This window comes from Danio aesculapii, chromosome 24, assembly GCF_903798145.1.
Source record: "Danio aesculapii chromosome 24, fDanAes4.1, whole genome shotgun sequence".
Lineage (NCBI taxonomy): Eukaryota > Metazoa > Chordata > Actinopteri > Cypriniformes > Danionidae > Danio > Danio aesculapii.
This window is the reverse complement of record NC_079458.1, coordinates 3,839,924-3,862,423: the sequence shown is the minus strand read 5'-3', so window position 1 is coordinate 3,862,423 and position 22,500 is coordinate 3,839,924. Positions and strand designations below refer to the sequence as shown.

General features: G+C 34.6%; 1 protein-coding gene across 1 annotated transcript in view; it reads right to left on the bottom strand.

Annotated features, from left to right (window-relative positions):
- Window positions 1-22,500, bottom strand: part of slc17a7b (solute carrier family 17 member 7b) — a 36,874-nt gene that overhangs the window by 9,866 nt on the left and 4,508 nt on the right. The window contains exons 2-5 of the mRNA XM_056450737.1: window positions 9,633-9,885; window positions 5,358-5,476; window positions 5,158-5,272; window positions 802-889 (exon numbers count right to left, since the gene is read on the bottom strand). Coding sequence (XP_056306712.1) covers window positions 802-889; window positions 5,158-5,272; window positions 5,358-5,476; window positions 9,633-9,885 — 575 coding nt within the window. The remainder of the gene's footprint in view (window positions 1-801; window positions 890-5,157; window positions 5,273-5,357; window positions 5,477-9,632; window positions 9,886-22,500) is intronic.

Genomic DNA, 22,500 nt, shown 5'->3' with positions numbered 1-22,500 from the left:
ATAACAACAATAATAATAATAATAATAATAATAATAATAATAATAATATTATTATTAATAACAACAACAACAACAACAACAATAATAATAATAACAATGATTATAAAAATAACAACAACAACAACAATAATAATAATAATAATAATAATAATAATAATAATAACAATGATAATAATATTTATAAAAACAACAACATCAACAACAACAACAACAATAATAATAATAATAACAATGATTATAAAAATAACAACAACAATAATAATAATAATAATAATAATAATAATAATAATAACAATGATAATAATATTTATAAAAACAACAACAACAACAATAATAATAATAAATAGAAGATGAATATTTTTTTATGAAATTTGTCTAAAATAAACTACATATTTTTCAGATTTTAAATATTATTATTTATTATTATTATTATTATTATTATTGTTATTATCAATAGTATTATTATTACTATTAATAATAATGACAATATATATATATATATATATATTTCTTTTATTATTATTATTAATGTTAAAAGAAGATCATTTACTAATTATATTAAAATAGTTATTCTAATTATATCATATTTTAATAATAAAAAATAACAACATAACATTCATATTATAATTGTTTTAATTATTTAGGGTTATTCCAGTACAATAAACAAAAACAACAAACAAACAGACAAATAATTAAATAAATAAATGAAAGTCAAACCCAAACAGCAACTATTAAACTGAATAAACCTTACAGACAGCTGACCACAGATATTACACTGTTAACCAGAATGAATGACCTCACCACAGAACGCTGTTGTGGCCAATCGGCTTCTCTCTAGAGGCGGAGCCCATTTCGCCCAGATCCCGTGACATGCTGGGTAAGAAACACCCTGAGCAGGAGAAACAGCAGATGATGTCATACACTATATTCAGAGCATTACTGTGTGCAGAGAAAAACTAGATCCCCTGCTCCGTTTGACTAAATCTAGAGTGAATGTATACAGTTGAAGTCAGAATTATTAGCCCTTCTGAATTATTAGCCCTCCTGTATATTATCCCCAATTTCTGTTTAAACCAAATTTTAAACCAAAGTTTAAGGAAAATTTTTTTTCCAACACAGAAGTAACGTTAAATTTAAACAAATGCTACTTTCAGAAGTAATGTTAAATTTCTATGAATGCTACTTTCGTAATTAACGTTATATTTATACGAATGCTGCTTTCAGAAGTAACGTTAAATTTATACCAATGCTACATTCAGTAGTAACCAGTGCTTAATTTGTGAATTGCGAGGTCCCGGAACAGATCGGGGTAATGGATCCGGCATGTTACCCAAAAGTGATGACTGGAGGCGGGGGGTTTTGGATGGCGGAGGGGTGTCGTGGGCGAATGATGAAAGTGAAGAGTGGGGGGTTGTCGCGGACGAAAGTGAAGAGGGTTGGGGAGTCGCGGAAGAAAGTGAAAGTGAACAGCGGAAGGGGTAGGAGACTGGTTGAGGCGGGGAATCGTTAAAATACGGATCGGGCGTGTTCCAGCACAAATTAAGCCCTGGTAGTAACGTTTAATTTATACGAATGCTACTTTCAAAAATAACATTAAATCTATACAAATGCTACTTTCAGAAGTAGCATTTAATTTATTCAAATGCTAATTTCAGAAGTAATGGTAAATTTATACAAATACTACTTTCAGAAGTAACGTTAAATTTATCCGAATGCTACTCTGAGAAGTAACATTAAATTTATACGAACGTTACTTTCAGAAGTAACGTTAAATTTATACGAATGCTACTCTGAGAAGTAACATTAAATTTATACGAATGCTACTTTCAGAAGTAGTGTTAAATTTATACGAATGCTACTTTCAGAAGTAACGTTAAATTTATATGAATGCTACGCTCAGAAGTAACGTTAAATTTATACGAATGCTACTTTCAGAAGTAACGTTAAATTTATACGAATGTTACTTTCAGAAGTAACGTTAAATTTATACGATTGTTACTTTCAATAGTAACGTTAAATTTATACGAATGCTACTTTCAGAAGTAACGTTGAATTTATACGAATGTTACTTTCAGAAGTAGTGTTAAATTTGTACGAATGCTACTTTCAGGAGTATTGTTAAATTTGTACGAATGCTACTTTCAGAAGTAACGTTGAATTTATACGAATGCTACTTTCAGAAGTAACGTTAAATTTGTACGAATGCTACTTTCAGAAGTAACGTTGAATTTATACGAATGCTACTTTCAGAAGTAACGTTAAATATATACGAATGCTACTTTCAGAAGTAACGTTAAATATATACGAATGCTACTTTCAGAAGTAACGTTAAATATATACGAATGCTACTTTCAGAAGTAACATTAAATTTATACAAATGCTACTTTCAGAAGTAACGTTAAATGTATACGAATGCTACTCTCAGAAGTAACGTTTAATTTATACGAATGCTACTTTCAGGAGTATTGTTAAATTTATACGAATGCTACTTTCAGAAGTAACGTTAAATATTTACGAATGCTACTCTCAGAAGTAACATTAAATTTATATGAATGCTACTTTCAGAAGTAACGTTAAATTTATATGAATGCTACTTTTAGAAGTAACGTTAAATATATACCAATGCTACTCTCAGAAGTAATGTTAAATTTATATGAATGCTACTTTCAGAAGTAACGTTAAATATATACGAATGCTACTTTCAGAAGTAACGTTAAATATATACGAATGCTACTTTCAGAAGTAACGTTAAATTTATACGAATGCTACTTTCAGAAGTAATGTTAAATTTATACGAATGCTACTTTCAGAAGTAATGTTAAATATATACGAATGCTACTTTCAGAAGTAACGTTAAATTTATATGAATGCTACTTTCAGAAGTAACGTTAAATATATACGAATGCTACTTTCAGAAGTAACGTTAAATATATACGAATGCTACTTTCAGAAGTAATGTTAAATTTATACGAATGCTACTTTCAGAAGTAACGTTAAATTTATACGAATGCTACTTTCAGAAGTAACGTTAAATATATACGAATGCTACTTTCAGAAGTAACGTTAAATATATACGAATGCTACTTTCAGAAGTAACGTTAAATTTATACGAATGCTACTTTCAGTAGTAATGTTAAATTTATACGAATGCTACTTTCAGAAGTAATGTTAAATATATACGAATGCTACTTTCAGAAGTAATGTTAAATATATACGAATGCTACTTTCAGAAGTAATGTTAAATATATACGAATGCTACTTTCAGAAGTAACGTTAAATATATACGAATGCTACTCTCAGAAGTAACGTTAAATATATACGAATGCTACTCTCAGAAGTAATGTTAAATATATACGAATGCTACTTTCAGAAGTAACGTTAAATATATACGAATGCTACTCTCAGAAATAACGTTAAATATATACGAATGCTACTTTCAGAAGTAACGTTAAATATATACGAATGCTACTCTCAGAAGTAACGTTAAATATATACGAATGCTACTCTCAGAAGTAACGTTAAATATATACGAATGCTACTCTCAGAAGTAACGTTAAATATATACAAATGCTACTTTCAGAAGTAACGTTAAATATATACGAATGCTACTCTCAGAAGTAACGTTAAATATATACGAATGCTACTCTCAGAAGTAACGTTAAATTTATACGAATGCTACTCTCAGAAGTAACATTAAATATATACGAATGCTACTCTCAGAAGTAACGTTAAATTTATACGATTGTTACTTTCAATAGTAACGTTAAATTTATACGAATGCTACTCTCAGAAGTAACATTAAATATATACGAATGCTACTTTCAGAAGTAACGTTAAATTTATACGAATGCTACTTTCAGAAGTAACGTTAAATATATACGAATACTACTTTCAGAAGTAACGTTAAATTTATACGAATGCTACTTACAGAAGTAACGTTAAATTTATACGAATGCTACTTTCAGAAGTAACGTTTAATTTATACGAATGCTACTTACAGAAGTAACGTTAAATATATACGAATGCTACTCTCAGAAGTAACGTTAAATTTATACGAATGCTACTCTCAGAAGTAACATTAAATATATACGAATGCTACTCTCAGAAGTAACGTTAAATTTATACGATTGTTACTTTCAATAGTAACGTTAAATTTATACGAATGCTACTCTCAGAAGTAACATTAAATATATACGAATGCTACTTTCAGAAGTAACGTTAAATTTATACGAATGCTACTTTCAGAAGTAACGTTAAATATATACGAATACTACTTTCAGAAGTAACGTTAAATTTATACGAATGCTACTTACAGAAGTAACGTTAAATTTATACGAATGCTACTTTCAGAAGTAAGTACATGACATGCAAACTGCATAGTATAATCTGCTGGTTTTAAACTTGGAGTAATAAAAAATACATTTATGAAAACAACCAAACCCTTACCCCAACCCAAATCGACCCCACGAAAGAAAGAAAGAAAGAAAGAAAGAAAGAAAGAAAGAAAGAAAGAAAGAAAGAAAGAAAGAAAGAAAGAAAGAAAGAAAGAAAGAAAGAAAGAAAGAAAGAAAGAAAGAAAAATAAATTAATAAAAATATTCTGGTTTGCTTCAGTTTCTCCCACGGTCCAAACACATGCGCTATAGGTGAAATGAATTAACTAAATTGGCCGTCGTGAATGAGTGTGTATTGATGTTTCCCATTATGGGTTGCAGCTGGAAGCCATCTGCTGTGTAAAACATATGCTGGAATAGTTGGCGATTCTTTCCGCTGTGGCAACCCCTAATGAATAAAGGGACTAACCCGAAATGAATGAATGAATAAAATAAGTAAATAAACTCAATAAAAAATTATGCTAAATACTAAGAACTCTACTAAGAACTTCTTTCTTTCTTTCTTTCTATCTATCTATCTATCTATCTATCTATCTATCTATCTATCTATCTATCTATCTATCTATCTATCTATCTATCTATCTATCTATCTATCTATCTATCTATCTATCTATCTATCTATCTATCTATCTATCTATCTATCTATCTATCTATCTATCTATCTATCTATCTATCTATCTATCTTTGATGAAAGTGATCCTGACTGAAATCAAGTCAAAACTTACTTTCGATCAAATGCATTAATGTCTTTTATTTTTGTTTACCTCAACGAGCCCCTGTAATATCCTCACTAGAATCACACAGCCGAAGTGCATTCGTGCCGCAGTGGGAATCATCATATTCAGGATAGACGTGGACACCACCGCAAAGCCAAAAACCCTGAAAAAACAGAGACACATGCACTGCTTTAAGAGTGTTTTGTTCTTCTGTACATCTTCATTCAGTGACCGGATCACTGACTGACCTGTTGGCAGCAAACTTCTGACAGATAAAACCTCCTGGAATCTGAGTGACGATATATCCCCAAAAAAAGGAGCCATGAATCATTCCTACAGTCTCTGGATCCCAGTTGAACTGTGCTTTCTGAAACACACAAGCAGAAAACATGCACTTCATCTAAAACCTACTGAACAAAAATACTATACTGCAGAAATATTACTGCACGCACTTCAGATGTGCTTCCATTCCATTCAAGTGGCATTATTGTAGCATAACACTGCATTGAAATGCTTATTGTTGCTTAATGTTTAGCATAATACTATTTAGTATGCAGCGTTTACTCACAAAATTTAATGTTTGTATTATTAAATTACACAGCTGCAAGTATAACTGCTTTTATTGACCTATTTATTTTCATTTGCCCATTAGATTTAAAATTTCGCATTGGGTTAAGTGTGCTCACACGTGCTGTCAGTGCCACATAATGGTCAAAATTAGCTTCATTGATACCTACTGGATCAATTGTCTTTCAATTCCAAGTATATTGATTATAATAGAAGCAGAGGCACCAATTGGTTAAAAGTTGTGTCAGCATCAACTACTGTTCAAAATCTGTCAACTATTAGAAATAAGTACTATACCTGTCAACTATTGGTTGAATTTTGTGTCATTGTTACCTATTGGTCAAAATTAGGTTGTACTGATCAAGATTTGTCTTAGTACCACCCAGGCTTGGATTAAGAATTCAGAGGCCGCTGGGCACAATGTCTTGTAGACCCCCTACCTGGCCGCACCCCTATAGTTGAATTAAAAAATAAGATTAATATAATATTTTTAAATAAAATTAATCTATAATGTATTGCCCACGTTTTTTAAATACCGGATATACAGTACATTTCTAGTTTACAAAGATTTTACTTATTTTTAAAGCATTTAAAGCAAACTTTAAAAAAAATACTAATATAACTAGTGAAAATTAATGGATTTTAATATACTTGTTCAAGTTCGCAGAAGTACTACTAAAACAATTATATTTAAAGGTATTTTTGATGTATAACTTCTATAAACTAATAATGCATATGATTTAGATATAACACCTCTCCAATCCAGTTCCATAAATCTGAGTCCTCCATAATACACACACTTATTAATGATTCCTGCTTGTTTTCCTCGTGATGAAGAGTAGGCAAAATCGGATATGTAGTGGGGGAAAAAAGAAGAACGTGTTCATCAGATGCTGGATTTGAACCTGGTTCTTGATGCTTATTCCAATGAGGTGTGCTATTTGTACTTAGCCTAAATAGACACTCCAAAATAGACATTTCCCACCCCCTCGCAGTGGCCCCAAGTACGCACGGGCCCCTGGGCCTGTGCCCATAATACCCATTGGTTAATCTGGCCCTGGTACCACCGGTTAGTCAAAATCTGAGTCAACATAATCTTATTGGGCTAATTTTCTGGCAACGCCACCTATTGATCAATGTTCAATGAGTCAGTTTCTTCAATATGTCACAAAATAAGGGACAGCACCAAAGCACTGATAAAAATTTATCTTGGTGCCACTGGTTGGTCAAAATTTGAGTTAACACCACTCACATATTGGTCAAAATTAATCTTATTTGATTTGCCAATATTTGAATCAGCGGCGGCTATTCGTTAAACGTTGTGTCAGCACCAACTATCGTCAAAATTTGTGTCAACATCACGTTATTGGTCAAAATTTGTCTTAGTACCACAGATTTGTCAAAATTTGAATCAGCGCCACCTGATTGGTCAAAATGTTTGTCAGTGTCACCTATTGGCCAAAATTTGTCTTTGTATTACTGATTTGCTAAAATTTGAATCTACATTACCTGTTGAGCTAAATGTCTTTTAGGCCCAATTCTATTTTTTTACCCCTTCCTCTTCCTCTTGGCCCGTGAAGCAGAGTGTGAAGGAAAAGGGCTTCTAAATTTACCCCTAAGAAATAGGACAGCACTACAGCACCTGCACACGGCATCAAATGTCATCACGAGCGCTTACTTCACATGAAATCGGCAGCGACTGCTGTAGTTATTCCAGTTGTGTTATTTTTTGGTATTTATCTTCAGGAAATCACTGAAGGCATATATCATGTTATCAAAACGATCTAATATGGCAATAAGATCGCAACTGTACTGTGTATTTACATGATGGTCATAATCAACTATATGAAAATAACATTAAAGGGCACCTAGGTTACCCCTTTTTCCAGTCTTTTGTGTCCCCAGAATGTGTCTGTAAAGTTTCAGCTCAAAACACCCATCAGATTATTTATTATAGCTTTTATAAGATTCTATTTTATACCTTTTAGCACCTGGTGGCGGTTTTGTTGTACTGCACCTTTAAGGCTAGTCCTCCCCGCCCACCGTTTCTACGTGTCTTTCAGCGTGCCTTAATCTCCTCCCTTGGCTGCCTCAGACAACAGACAAACATAAAGGAAGCAGATCTCACGTAACGTTTGTGAGAAATACTACAGTAAGAACTTTACCAATGAGTGTTTAATGCATTTGTTGAGGAGTTGCAACGTTGAGTCACACACAATGTCGTTACAAAGTTCTCACACACACACAGAAGCACAAACAGACAGCGCACGCATTTAGCTTTGCACTCTTTTTGCAAGCAAATGTGACTGAATACAGGTTAATATCCACTGCTGTACGGATATCTGTTATGTTAATGTACAAAATAAACCTGATTTATCGTCCACAAACTGAGGTTGAACCGTCTTCTTTTATAATTGTTGAGAGACGCGGCTGTGCTGATGAAGTGAATCTGAAGTAAATCGCTATAATTCATTACACACATGCTCTGTTTTATAACATTTTAAACTTGTGAAACTCACTCTTGATCACATTTGATGATGATTGATGATCCTAGTAAACTGAACAGATCTTTTATTCCTGGTTGCTTTGCGCACGTCCTCTCTTGTTGATATGATTATACACGTCACTACCGGGACATGTTATTACGCGCAGCTGTCAATCAATTCGGTGGGCGGGGGGATCACACTCCTACGTCAATTTGCGGTCGATCTGAAAACCGCTCCAATTGGTCCACCGTTTTTATGTTGTTAAATTAAAAAAAAATAAAGGACTGGGTGTGTTTATATCACCCCAATATGACCCCCTATACACTATATCTATACACATGTCTGTCCAAACAGCTTGAAAAGTAGATTTTTCACCATTGGTGCCCTTAACGTTATACCAAACACTGTAAAAAGCTCATTCCCAGCCACTAGCTTGAGTATTCAAGTGTCATCAAGTGACAGATGTGAAAGTATGTTTGGGACTGCTATACAGGAGTTATTATTATGGTTTATAGATAGCCAAATTGAGCTTTTTTTTTTAAAGCATGTCTGTAAAACACGAACACGGTTATAAATGTATTAAACATATGCTTGTTTGTTATAAAACTTTGTAATAATAACAAGAAATGCTAATCTCCTGACTCCTGACTGTGCAGCCATGCAGCCGTTGTGGCTGGTGTATTCTGGGAAATTTTCTTACCCCATGGTTTCGAGTGTGTCCTCAAAAATCTCAGTTCGAAGGGCTATCTACACCTTCACCTTAGCGCTACACCTTCAAGCTAAAGAGATTGGGACACCCATACCCCTTCACGTGAATGCGCAGAACAAAAGGTTGGGGTAAAGGGAAGGGCTAAGGGTTCGAATTGGGATTGGGCTTTAGTGCCACCTACTGAAAATTTGTCAAAATTTGCCAAAATTTGTCTTGGGTTTGCCAAAATTTGTCTTAGGTACCCCAATTGGTCGAAGTTTGTCTCTGCGCCACCTATTAGTCCAAATTCAAAGCAACACCTCCTATTGCTTGAAATCTGCATCAGTCCGCCCTCTTGATCAAATTTAGTCTCAGCATTAGTCTTAACCTATTGGTTACATTGACTTTCAGTGTCACCTGTTAGTCAAAAAATGTCGTAGTACCACTGATTTGCCAAAATTTGAATCAACGCCACTTTATAGGTCTTAGGTTTGAAAACTTGTCTTAGTGCCTCCAGTTGGTTAAAATTTATCTCAGCACCACCTATAAGTCCAAATTTAAAGCAGTGCCCCCTATTGCTTAAAATCTGCATCAGTGCCTTCTCTAGATCAAAAGCTTTGACAACCTTTCATGATTATAAATCAGGAATGTTATTAAAACCAATGCTAGACTAACATCACAAGCCAAATATTATCTTACAGATGAAATAAAATATTTGAGTGCCTGGTGGATGGATGTGGAGTTTAACACACACACACACACACACACACAATTCTACTTACCACGACGTAGGGTTTTCCGTCTCTGTAGACGGTGTGGTTGTTGACCATGCTGACGACGGCCACTCCTAGATTACAGCGGATCCCGAAGGAGATGCAGAAGCCCAGGCCTGACAGTATGGCGATGATATAGCGCCGTGGCAGACCGAAACACGTGCAGTCCACCACCGGCAGCTCCTTCTCCTCCTGCAGCTCCGGACGGCCTTCTGCTGACAGCTCGATGGTCTCTCCATTCTCCTGACGCTTCTCCAAAACCCTGACCAAAAACAACAACAGCGTTTCTGACGGTCACACACACACACACCTCAGATACAAATCCAACAAAATGGAGGCGTTAAATTAATGATCTTTAAAGTCCACATGAAATCAAAACTAACCATATTGACTTTGTTTAGCTCACATTGCTGGTTTTATGGTAAACAATTGATCTGAGCATGTCTTTAAGAATAAAAAATAGTTTGCACATCTAAAATTTTAATTATTATATCTGAAAATGCACTTCCTGTTTGTTTTCAGATAGATTCTCAGATTAGGTCTGTCTGAGGTAATGGGTGTGGCTAATATACTTATCTACGCCCCTTCAGCTGTCTGTTTTGACAGCGCTATTGATAGTTTTCAGGTGTCGTCACACCATAAGGGGAACGCCCCCGTGCCGGGGAGAACACTACTACCTCCTGCTGACCATCAACTCACAGGCAGAGTAATTTCTCTTTATTTTTTTACCTAAAAAAATGAATAATTGTTGTAGAAATGTATGGATTTGTGGTGAATGATAGCATCATTGACCAATAATCCATGCAACACTTTAAATGTCAGTGTGTTTGTGTGCTTTTTATAGTTTTTCTATTATAATTTGTAGGTCAAGCGCTATTAAAGTATAAATTAAAATGCAAAGTCGAAATACCAGAAGTGAACGAATAGATTTGACCTTCTAGTAAATATTATTATTAGCAAAAGAAATCAACATCAAATAAAAAAGCAGACACTTCTGTGCTGTAACACCATCACCAATGACTAAATCACTGAGGAATATCCTCAAGATAAATGTAAATATATATTAAATAAGTTTCTATTTTAATATACAGGTCAAGTGCTATTAAAGTATAAATCTGTAACACTTTAATTTGAGTCATAATTCACGGTATTTACTAACACCACTAGCTTAATAAGCTACTAATTAACCATTTATTAATAGTTAGAAAGGTAGTAGGTTTAGGTTTTGGGTAGGATTAGGGATGTAGAATTAGATCATACTTCATAACTACTAATGAACAGTTAATATCGTAATAATAGGCAGGGAATAAGTCAATAGTTCATAGCATGAATCGTGAGCTGAACTAAAGTGTTACCTATAAATCAACTGCAAAGTCAAAATAGCAGAAGTGAACGAATAGATTTGACCTACTAGCAAATATTAATCCAAGTAAAAGAAATCAACACCAAATAAAAAAGCAGACACTAAAGTGCTCTAACACCATCACCAATGACTAAATCACTGAGGAATATCCAAAAGATAGATGTAAATATTGCAGAATCGGAGCTCTGATATGGACATGAGGGTTTTAAATGACTGAGAAACGGTTGTTGGTGCTATAAATATGGACCGCATGTGACCACAACTTACAGTTAGAGATTATATCTCTGTTTTGTTCTGTTGATTCATTTATTTTCCTTCGGCTTAGTTCCTTATTTATCAGGGGTCACCACTGCGGAATGAACCACCAACTATTCCGGCATATTTGCCTGTGCTGGGTAAAACATTACTATCTCCCACTGACCACCAACTCACAAGCTGAATAATTTAACTTTTTTTAGCCAAAAAAATGAATAATTGTTGTAGAAATGAATGGATTTGTGCTAAATGATAGCATCATTGACCCATAACAATCCATACTAAATATAACTGTCAGTGTGTTTGTGTGCTTTTAATACAGTTTCTAGCCTAATTTGCAGGTAAAGCGCAATTAAAATATAAATTAAAATGCAAAGTCATAATAGCAGAAGTGAACGAATAGATTTGACCTTCTAGCAAATATTAACTGACAACCAAATATAAAAATCAGACACTTATGTGCTGTAACACCATCACCAATGACTAAATCACTGAGGAATATCAACAAGATACATGTAAATATCGCCAAATTGGAGTTCTAATATGTACATGAGGGTTTTAAATGACTGAGAAACGGTTGTGGGTGCAGTAAATATGAATCACAAGTGACCACAACTTACAGTTAGTGATCATATCTCTGTGTTGTTCTGTTGATATGTGATCAAATTATTCAAAGCTTGAAACAGATGGAAATATGACTGGGATTTCCATTGAAACTCAGCACAAACCAGAGAAGTTGCCATTACAGCACTTTTTTTTGGCCCGCACAGGTCAGATGACTGAAAACTATCAATTACAGCAAACAGAAACGGTGAGGAGGAGGAGGAGGAGGAGGAGGAGTCTGTTAGGTTGTAATAACTCCCCCCAAACCCTTCTCCCCATCTTTCTGAATGAAATGCCTACAATACTACACCCAATCAGCTCGTAGTAGAAAAAACAAGCCCCGCCCACTGTATTCTCATTTAATATTCCCTTTCTTAAGGAACTGCGTCACAATATGTAAACGTAACAGTCGCAGCTTCCGGTTCATGTGGATTTAATGTTCCTCCGAGACTGTAAAAAGACTGTAAATGAAGAGCAAATGAAATGGCAGGACTGACGCTTCTCAGATTCTCCCAGATTAAAGGCTACAATTGGGCTCAGATTTAACACAAAAACAAGAGTATGATAAATCACTGAGGAATATCAACTAGATAGATGTAAATATCCCCGAATTGGAGCTCTGATTTGTACATGAGGGTTCTAAATGACTGATAAACAGTTGTGGATGCAGTAAATATGGATCGCAAGTGACCACAATTTACAGTTAGGCAAGGCAAGGCAAGTTTATTTATATAGCACATTTCATACACAGCGGCAATTCAAAGTGCTTTACATAAACAGGAATAAAAGAAACAAGTATAAGAGAAATAAAAACAAATTTTAAAAATGGTTAAAAAAAATAAAATAAATAAGCATAAAAACAGATAAAATGTGTTATAAAAGAATGAAAAAGAAGAGAAAAACATAATAGTGCGATCTGTGTGATGTAGCACAGTGCTCATTCAGTAAAGGCACAGCTAAACAGATGTGTTTTCAGTCTTGATTTGAATGTGCCTAATGTTGGAGCACATCTGATCATTTCTGCAAGCTGATTCCAGCAGTGAGGGGCGCTGTTAGTAGCTGAAGGCAGATTCACCCTGCTTTGACTGAACTCTTGGAATTTCTAGTTTATTTGATCCTAAAGATCTGAGTGATCTGTTAGGTTTGTATTCAGTGAGCACATCTGTAATATATTGAGGTCCTAGGCCATTTAGTGAATTATAGACCAGTAATAATACTTTTAAATCTATTCTGAATGTAACTGGGAGCCAGTGTAAAGACCTAAGGACAGGTGTGATGTGCTCTGATTTCCTGGTTCTGGTCAGAATTCTGGCCGCAGCATTCTGGATGAGCTGCAACTGTCTGACTGTCTTTTTGGGGAGGCCAGTGAGGAGGCCATTACAGTAATCCACCCTGCTGCTGATAAAGTTAGTGATCATATCTCTGTTTTGTTCTGTTGATGAGTGATCCAATTATTCAAAGTTTGAAACAGATGAAAAATCCCAGTGTAATTACGGCCCATTATTTTTTAGTAAACAAAAATGGTGAGGAAGAGGTGTATAATAACTTGTAATAATAACTCTCCCCAAACTCTTTCCCCCATCTTACTAAATAAAATGCCTACATTACTACATCCAATCACCTCACAGTCGAAAAAACAAGCCCCGCCCACTGTTTTCTCATTTAATATTCCGTTTCTCTAGGAACCGCGTCACAATATGGAAAAATAACAGTCGCAGGTTCCGGTTCTTCAATGTTCCTCTGAGACTGTAATAAGACTAAACGAAGAGCAAATGAAAAGGAGGAACTGTCGCAGATTAAAGGCTACAATTGTGCTCAGATTTAACACTAAAACAAAAGTATTATAAATCAGTAGGTTTATTTAAAATCATTGCTAGACTACCATCACCACCGATATCTGTAGTGAGAACAGTGTTTAAAATGTATCTCCAAAATCCTGACAAAACTGAGGAAAATCTGTGTTGAATGATCAGTAACACTTCTGTTTAGGTCATTATTCAACGCTATTAACTACTGGCTTATTACCTGCCTATTCATTAGTAGTTATAAAGTATGATCTTATTCTGCATCCCTTATCCTACCCAAAATTATTATTAACAAACAGATAAGTAGTAGTTAATGGTTTAATACTGTGAATTGTGACTTAAAGTAAAGTGCTACTAATGATCTTTAATGCTTCTCTAAGACTTCATTAAGACTAAATGAAGAGTAAATGAAATGGAGGAACTGTCGCTTTCTTTTGTTCATATTCTTCCAGATTAAAGGCTTAAATTGCCTTAAATTTAACGCAAAAACAAGAGAATTATTTTGATTTAACCCTTTTTTCTCATAAAGACAATAATAATGACTTTTGTATTACAGCTATTCTTTAGACTAGCTATAATACAGATTATGAAATGATTTTGGCAATCCTCCCTTGCCCAAAACTGATTTTTAAATGAATTTTACACCAACTTTATTTATGAATCCATTCATTTTTAGATTCATTATTTTGTTGTTGTGTCTTATGTGATAGGAGATTAATATAAAAATAAAATCAACAATTTCTCTAAAGATATACTCTGAAATGCTCCAAACACACTCAAAAAAAGGAATAACAATAATAGTTTAGTAATTATTTAAAAAATCTAATTCATATTTAGAATAAAAAATGGCTCATTCTAGTAAATCATAACAAAATAGTCAATAAAATAATAAAAAATATGCTAAAAGATTATGGCTTCAGCATTAGAACTGTATAAAAACATTGCTCACCCTGCTTTACAATAAACTAATTACAAACATTTTAAAAAGAAACTTATTGTTGTGCATATTTGTCAATCGGTTTTATTATTCTGGATGAGTTTTCTGAGTCGTTTCTAAATAATTTTAAAAAATGCATAAAGAAAAATGTTAATTTATGTAAAACTGACAAATATATCACATTGAGTTTATTAGTTTAGGTTAAATCTGCATGAGCCAAATGCATGTAAATTTGATATGCAATCCTAAAATAGGCTTAAATATTTTTGGCAGCGTGCATTAATAATGAATTCGCAATAACTCATTTATTGCTCTAAACTCTCACAGCATGACGGTAATTATGCATCAGCTTTTATTTCTGGAAAGGAATTCTGCATTGTAAAAAATGCTGGATTCCATCATGCTGTCCCAACACAAAACGATTCATTGTTTTTACAAACTTAAGTGGATTGAACATAAAACAATTAATTTGTCCCAGAAAAAAAATCAAGAATTGTGTTAATTCAGCTCATTTTACAATTACATTTACATTTAGCAGACGCTTTTATCTAAAGCGACTTACAAATGAGGACAAGGAAGCAATTCACACAACTATAAGAGCAGCAGTGAACAAGCGCTATAGGCAAGTTTCAGGTGTGTAAAGTCTAAGAAGCAAAGCATTAGTAATGTGTTTTTTTAACAAATTTAAACAAATTTGAACATTTTAAACAAATTTAAGTTGAATTGAACAGAAAACAATTAAGTTGTCCCAGAAAAAAATCAAGTATTGTGTAAATTCAACTCATTTTAAACAAATTTAAGTGGATTGAAAATAAATCAATTAAGTTGTCCACAAAAAAAACAGAATTGTGTTGATCCAGCTCATTTTAAACAAATTTAAGTAGATTGAACATAAAACAATTAAGTTGCCCCCCCCCCAAAAAAAAAACAGAATTGTGTTGATCTAGCTCATTTAAACAAATTTAAGTAAATTGAACATAAACAAGTTGTCCCAAAAAACCCTCAAGAATTGTGTTGATTCAGCTCATTTTAAATAAGTTTGAAGAAGCAGCAAAAATCATACACAGTAAAACCCCAAAAGTTGAGGTAACTCAAAAACCATTTGAGGAAACGATTGCAACAAACCATTTAAGTTCAAAAACTAATCGTAATGAGTACCGTGAACTTAATCCATTTGAGTAAACTAAGCAATTTGAGGACAGGAAAAGCCAATAAGTGAAGAGAACTCAAACCAACTGAGTACTGCAAAACCCAATAAGTTTAGGCAACTCAAACCGCTTGAGGAAATCAATTTCTACAAACCATTTGAGTTAAAAAAATATATATATATCAATATGAGTACTGTGAACTTACTCTATTTGAGTTGAAGTAATGAAGTATTTAATTAACTCATTACGTTCACCACTGAGTTCAAACTCTTTTCAAATAAGTAGAATTAACTCTCAGTCAAATTTGAGTTAACTAAACTCAATTCAATTGATAAAGTTGACTGTTGGGTTTTACAGTGTACTTGAACAAGACACTAAAATAATATGAAAACACTGCAATATGTCCTGCACTGTATATGATTGAATTATCTGTAACAATTCTCTTCTAGGGCTGTATTAACTTTATTAAGACACACTGTATTAATCCAAAATAAACAGCATGTTCTTTGTAAACTTATATAACTTCTGCTTTTTAATAACAGGTTGTTCATGTTCGCAAGTGCTCATGAAAGTGAAAAATCTCCCATGCAGTTCACATTCATAATGAACCAACGTGTCACACTGAATCCAGATGAAACACAGAGTAACACTCTGTGAGAGCTGCAGATTCCTTTAACTGGAACTCAAATGTCACGACAGGACCACATTAAACATTCATAAACTGAAGAGAGCAGTTTTACCCCACAACACTCATGATCCCAGCACAAACACGCACATGACTGACTTTAATTCTGTTTTAGAGATTCAAGCACATCGCTAATTACAGGCCTGTAACCAGTCGGGGTTCGGGTGGTTCAAAAGACTCACCCCCCACCAACAAAGGTCCAGAATTTGTCTCATACCTGAGCTCATTTGTCCTATTTTTACTGCTAAGACATCATTCATTCACTCATTCATTTTCCTTCGGCTTAGTGCCTTTACTCATCAGGGGTTGCTACAGCGGAATGAACCACCAACTTATCCAGCATATTTTACACAGCGGATGCCCTTCCAGCTGCAACCCAATACTGGGAAACACCTATACACTCTCACATTCACACTCATACACTACGGCCAATTTAGTTTCTTCAATTCACCTATAGCGCATGTGTTTGGACTGTGGGCCAAACCGGAGCACCCGGAGGAAACCCATACCAACATGGGGAGAACATGCAAACTCCACAGTGCTAACCACTGGGCCACCATGTCGTCCATCATAAATTATGAAAACAACCCATCAAAGGCTTTAAGACCAAGCGGAATCTGAAGTGAAGTCGTCCTTTACTACTGACCTACCAGCCTGATCTCATGAGAAAACGTAAGTATTTTACGTATGTCAGTTCATTGGCTAATTCGAGTTCAGTTGTACAAAATTGTACAATTTTAAAAAGTAGGCGTGGCACCTAACCCCACCCCTAAACCCAACCGTCATTGGGGGATGAGCAAATCATATTAAATTGTACGAATTAGATCGTACAAATTCATACGAATTAGCCACTAAATCAAAAAGTTACGAATTGCTGTGAGATTGTGTTGGACCTACTGTATTGTTGGTAAATAGAGACAACATTTTACAAGAAACTTATATTCTAGATCTAGAACCTCATTCTTGAAGGAAAAAAAGACCAAATTTTAATACTAATCAGGCTATTCTTGTTATTTATGATTTTTCAAATGTATTTTTTACAAGAGAGGCTAGAAAAATCATTAAGCTCTACATTATTATTAATGTTATGTTTTAGGAGTTTGCATGTTCTTCCCTGGTTGGTATGGGTTTCTTCCGGGTGCTCTGGTTTCCCCCACAGTCTAAACACATGTAGGCTGTAGGTGAATTGAATAAGCTAAATTGGCCGTAGCGTATGAGTGTGCATGTAATAATAATAATAATAATAATAATAATAATAATAATAATAATAATACATTTTATTTAAAGCATGAAATCCAAGGTCACTGTACAACATATATATATATAAACAGTTGAATAATTAAAAATTGTGAGTGTATGGGTGTTTCCCAGTACTGGGTTGCATCTGGAAGGGCATCCGCTGTGTAAAACATATGCTGGATAAGTTGGTGGTTCATTCCGCTGTGGTGACCCCTGATAAATAAGGCATTAAGTTAAAGGAAAATGAAGGAAGGAATGAATAACTGCAAAACGGTCCACTTTTTGAGGAAAAGAAGCACCCCTCTCGCCAGGCTGGCTACAGGCCTGTATAGGGCTGCACAATATATGGTTTCAGCATCGATATCTCAATCTGCACATTCACAATAGTCACAGAGCAGTATGATAAAATATAGTTGAGCAGGAGCTACAGAATTGTATTTAATTACAGTATTTATATGGATTTTATACAATTTATGCAAAAAGTTTTTCTTGTTTCAAGTTTTTGTCTTGTTTCAAGTCCAAATATCTACATTTCAAAGTGAAAACAGGATTATTTTACTTACAGCACCAAAAAAAAAAAGCTTAATGTTGATTTATTTCTTCTGAAGTTGAACACAAAACTACATTTCTTGCTTGATCTGAGAATTTTTAGATATTTGGACTTGAGCAAAGGAAGAAAAGCATTTTATTGCACTGAGATTATTCAATTTCTGAATACTGTTAGACTCCATAGAAAACCATCAAATAGAGCTGTTCAAACCATCTAGTTAAACTGTATTATTCATATTGCAAATATTCACAGCAGAAAAATAAGATATCAGATTTTTGCAATATCGTGGAGCCTTATATATGAGCAAAATAACATCTTGAAACTGGACTTAAAGGGATAGTTCACCAAAAAAATGAATATTGACTTGCTATTTACTTGTTTCAAACCCCACAACACTTAAGATCCCAGCACAAACACACACATGATTGACTTTAATTCTCAGTTTCAGATATTGGAGCACAACACTAACTAGGGCTTTACAATATGGTTTCAGCATCGATATCGCAATCTGCACATCTGCAAGTCACATCGCAATATGATACAATACAGTTGAGCAGGAGCTACAGGATTGTATTTAATTACTCAATTTATACAGATTTAAGCAAAGTTTTTTTTAGCTTAGAACTTTTGTCTTGTTTCTAGTCCAAATATCTACATTTCAAAGTGAAAACAGGATTATTTTACTTACAGCACCAAAAAAAAGCTTAATGTTGATTTATTTCTTCTGAAGTTGAACACAAAACTACATTTCTTACTTGATCTGAGAATTTTTAGATATTTGGACTGCACTGAGATTATTCAATTTCTGTACCTGAATACTGTTAGACTCCATAGAAAACAGTCCAAAATAGCTGTTCAAAGCATCTAGTGAGTTGTATTTATATTGCAAATATTCACAGCAGAAAAATAAGATGTCAGACTTTTTCCAATAACATGCATCCCTACAGTATATATGAGCATAAACAAAAATCCTGAACTATAGTTCCTATTGGTTCAGCATCATTATGACAGTGTCGGTTCCACCAATCCCCTTGACGAGCCACAAGCCCTGACAGACCAGTGTGTGGTGTGCGCTCTGCCTCGGCATACCTTTTTGTGCTCAACGCAGTTTGTTTTTTGACATGCTTAAGCTGTTTAGTGATTTATTATCTCAGTTTACTGTGGTAATTCGAGTTTGCTTGTTGAACTTCGTTGGGTTTAAGTAAAATAATCTAATTGTTGTTGTGTGATTCTAAACTGAGCCCTTGACCGTCTTGTTAGGTTTGCTTTAGTTTAGATGGATTTGTGTTAGATTACTTTAAGTGTTTTGCCACTTGTGTAATTTTAGTTTTGCAGTTTAATTAGTTTAGTTTAGGTGTCGTGTACACTGAAGATCTCAGTTTTTATTTGTATTATTTCTTTTTGTCACCTAGTCCACAGTTTAGATTTAAGGATTGTTTTGTTCATTTCTTTGCTTTGGCTTACACTCATTGTTCTTGTTTAAAGAGAATAATTGTAAACGTTTATTTCTTTTTTTCCATTTATTAATGTTATTGTTTAAACCACTGAGTAAAAAAGCTTAAATAGAGAATTGATTCCTGCCTCATCCTTGATCTGTCTCACCTAAATGTTACAGCATCCCACTTAAACATCTTAAATGTGTAACAACATCATAGAGTGCGGTTCAAACCATCTAGTCCAGGGGTGCCCAAACTTCAGTTTGAATAGATCAGGGGTGTCCAAACTCAGTGCTGGAGGGCCGGTGTCCTGCATATTTTAGTTCCAACCCCAATTAGAACCAGCTAATCAAGCTCTTTCTAGGTATACAGGTATAAAACTTCCAGGCAGGTTTGTTGAAGGACGTTGGAGCTAGATGCAGGACACCGGCCCTCCAGGACTGAGTTTGGACACCCCTGATCTAGTCAAACTGAATTCATATCACAAATATTTAGTTGCAAATAAATAAAATATGGCAATATCTGATTTTTCCCTATCCCTATATACGCGCAAAACTAAATCCTGAACTTGACTTAAAGAGATAGTTCACCCAAAAATGAATATTGACTATTTACTTGTTTTAAACTTTTATGGGTTCCTTTCTTCTGTTAAACAAAAATTAAGATATTAATTAAAGCTGGAAACCAGAAACCATTGACTTCCATATTAGCTATGAAAGTCAATGGTTACCAGTTTCCAGCATTTTTCAAAATATCTTCATTTGTGTTCAACAGAAGAAAGAAACAAGTAAATGGTCAGTAAATGATGACAGATTTTCCGTTTGTAAGGAACTGTCCCTTTAAAGATCACAAAATAAGCAATGCTGTAAAATGTCCTTATCAAATGTGTCAACTGCTGTAACTATCTATCTGTATCTATCTGTGTGTAAAAGCTAACGGTGGGAGAGAGATGTGAAAGCACTGGATGTCCGAGCGAATCAGTGTCGACTGTTAAGTACAGATGCAGTCTTACCGTCAGGTTACAGCATCACTGCGGCTGTACTTCAGAGCTGATGAAATAATAATGTTCCTCAGAGCCTGAATTATTGATCAAACTTTCTATTTTAGTCTTTTTTCTGCCTCTCTCCTCCCTCCCCCCTTCATCCGTCCATTCTTCCCTTCTGCTCTCCGAAATCACTCCTCTATTCTCAAGTGCTCGAGGTTGGGACGGTCCCATCTGCACTAAATAAAACTGCTGCAACACTGACTTATTGAAATAACTTGCACTCAAATATGAAGCAAGCATTAAAATGTGTAAATGTATTTATGCATAAAACATAAAAAAATATATATATAATTTAATACATAATATAATAAAAACATTTAATTCACAACTTTGAAAATATATTATAATTATAAACATATTGTAAATCATTTCAACTGAGACACACACATGTATGAGCATTAAACCATAACAATGCCCATATGGATCTGATATATTGCTATATCTGAGAATACTTACACTCACCGGCCACTTTATTAGGTACACCTTACTAGCACCGGGTTGGACTCGCTTTTGCCTTCAGAACTGCCTTAATCCTTTGTGGCAGAGATTAAACAAGGTCCTGGAAATATTCCTCAGAGATTTTGCTCTATATTGACATGATAGCATCACACAGTTGCTGCAGATTTGTCAGCTGCACATCCATGATGCGAATCTCCCGTTCCACCACGTCCCAAAGATGCTCTATTGGGTTGAGATCTGGTGGGTGTGGAGGCCATTTGAGTACAGTGAACTCATTGTCATGTTCAAGAAACCAATCTGAGATGATTTGCGCTCTATGACATGGTGTGTTATCCTGCTGGAAGTAGCCATCAGAAGATGGAGACACTGTGGTCATAAAGGGATGGACATGGTCAGCAACAATACTCAGGTAGGCTGTGGCGTCGTCACGATGCTCAATTGGTACTAATGAGCCCAAAGTGTGCCAAGAAAATATCCCCCACACCATTACACCACCACCACCAGCCTGGACCGTTTATACACGGCAGGATGGATGAAGGTTGGATGTGTTGTGCGTTTAGAGATGCTCTTCTGCAGGTTGTAACAAGTGCTTATTTGAGTTACTGTTGCCTTTCTATCAGCTGGACCCAGTCTGGCCATTCTCCTCTGACCTCTGGCATCAACAAGGGATTTGCACCCACAGAGCTGCCGCTCACTGGATATTTTCTCTTGTTCAGACCATTCTCTGTAAACCCTAGAGATGGTTGTGCGTGAAAATCCCAGTAGATCAGCAGTTTCTGAAATACTCAGACCAGCCCGTCTGGCACCAACAACCATGCCACGTTCAAAGTCTCTTAAATCCCCTTTCTTCCCCATTCTGATGCTCGGTTTAAACTGCAGCAGATCGTCTTGACCATGTCTACATGCCTAAATGCATTGAGTTGCTGTCATGTGATTGGCTGATTAGAAATTTGTGTTAACGAGCAGTTGGAAAGGTGTACCTAATAAAGTGGCCAGTGAGTGTATATTTTGTATGAGATTAATCATGGATAATCTATTGACAGCGTTTTGTTATTCTAATGGTGTTGGGAAAAATGTAAACGGCCTTTTGTTTTGCAATATTTTGAAATGTACATGTCGCACATATTTCACATTTTTATATCTGTGAAATCCACACATGAACTTCTAAGTATGATAAATGGACATAAGATCTCTGGATGTGTAGCTGTACTGTGCTAAATTATATTGTTAGCTATTTAAAAATGCATTTGCTAACTAAAAAACTAATGAAATACAAATATTGGATGAAAAATATCCCAATATTTTGCCAAAAAATTATGGTCAGCATAATATTTAATAATGACATTCCCCCT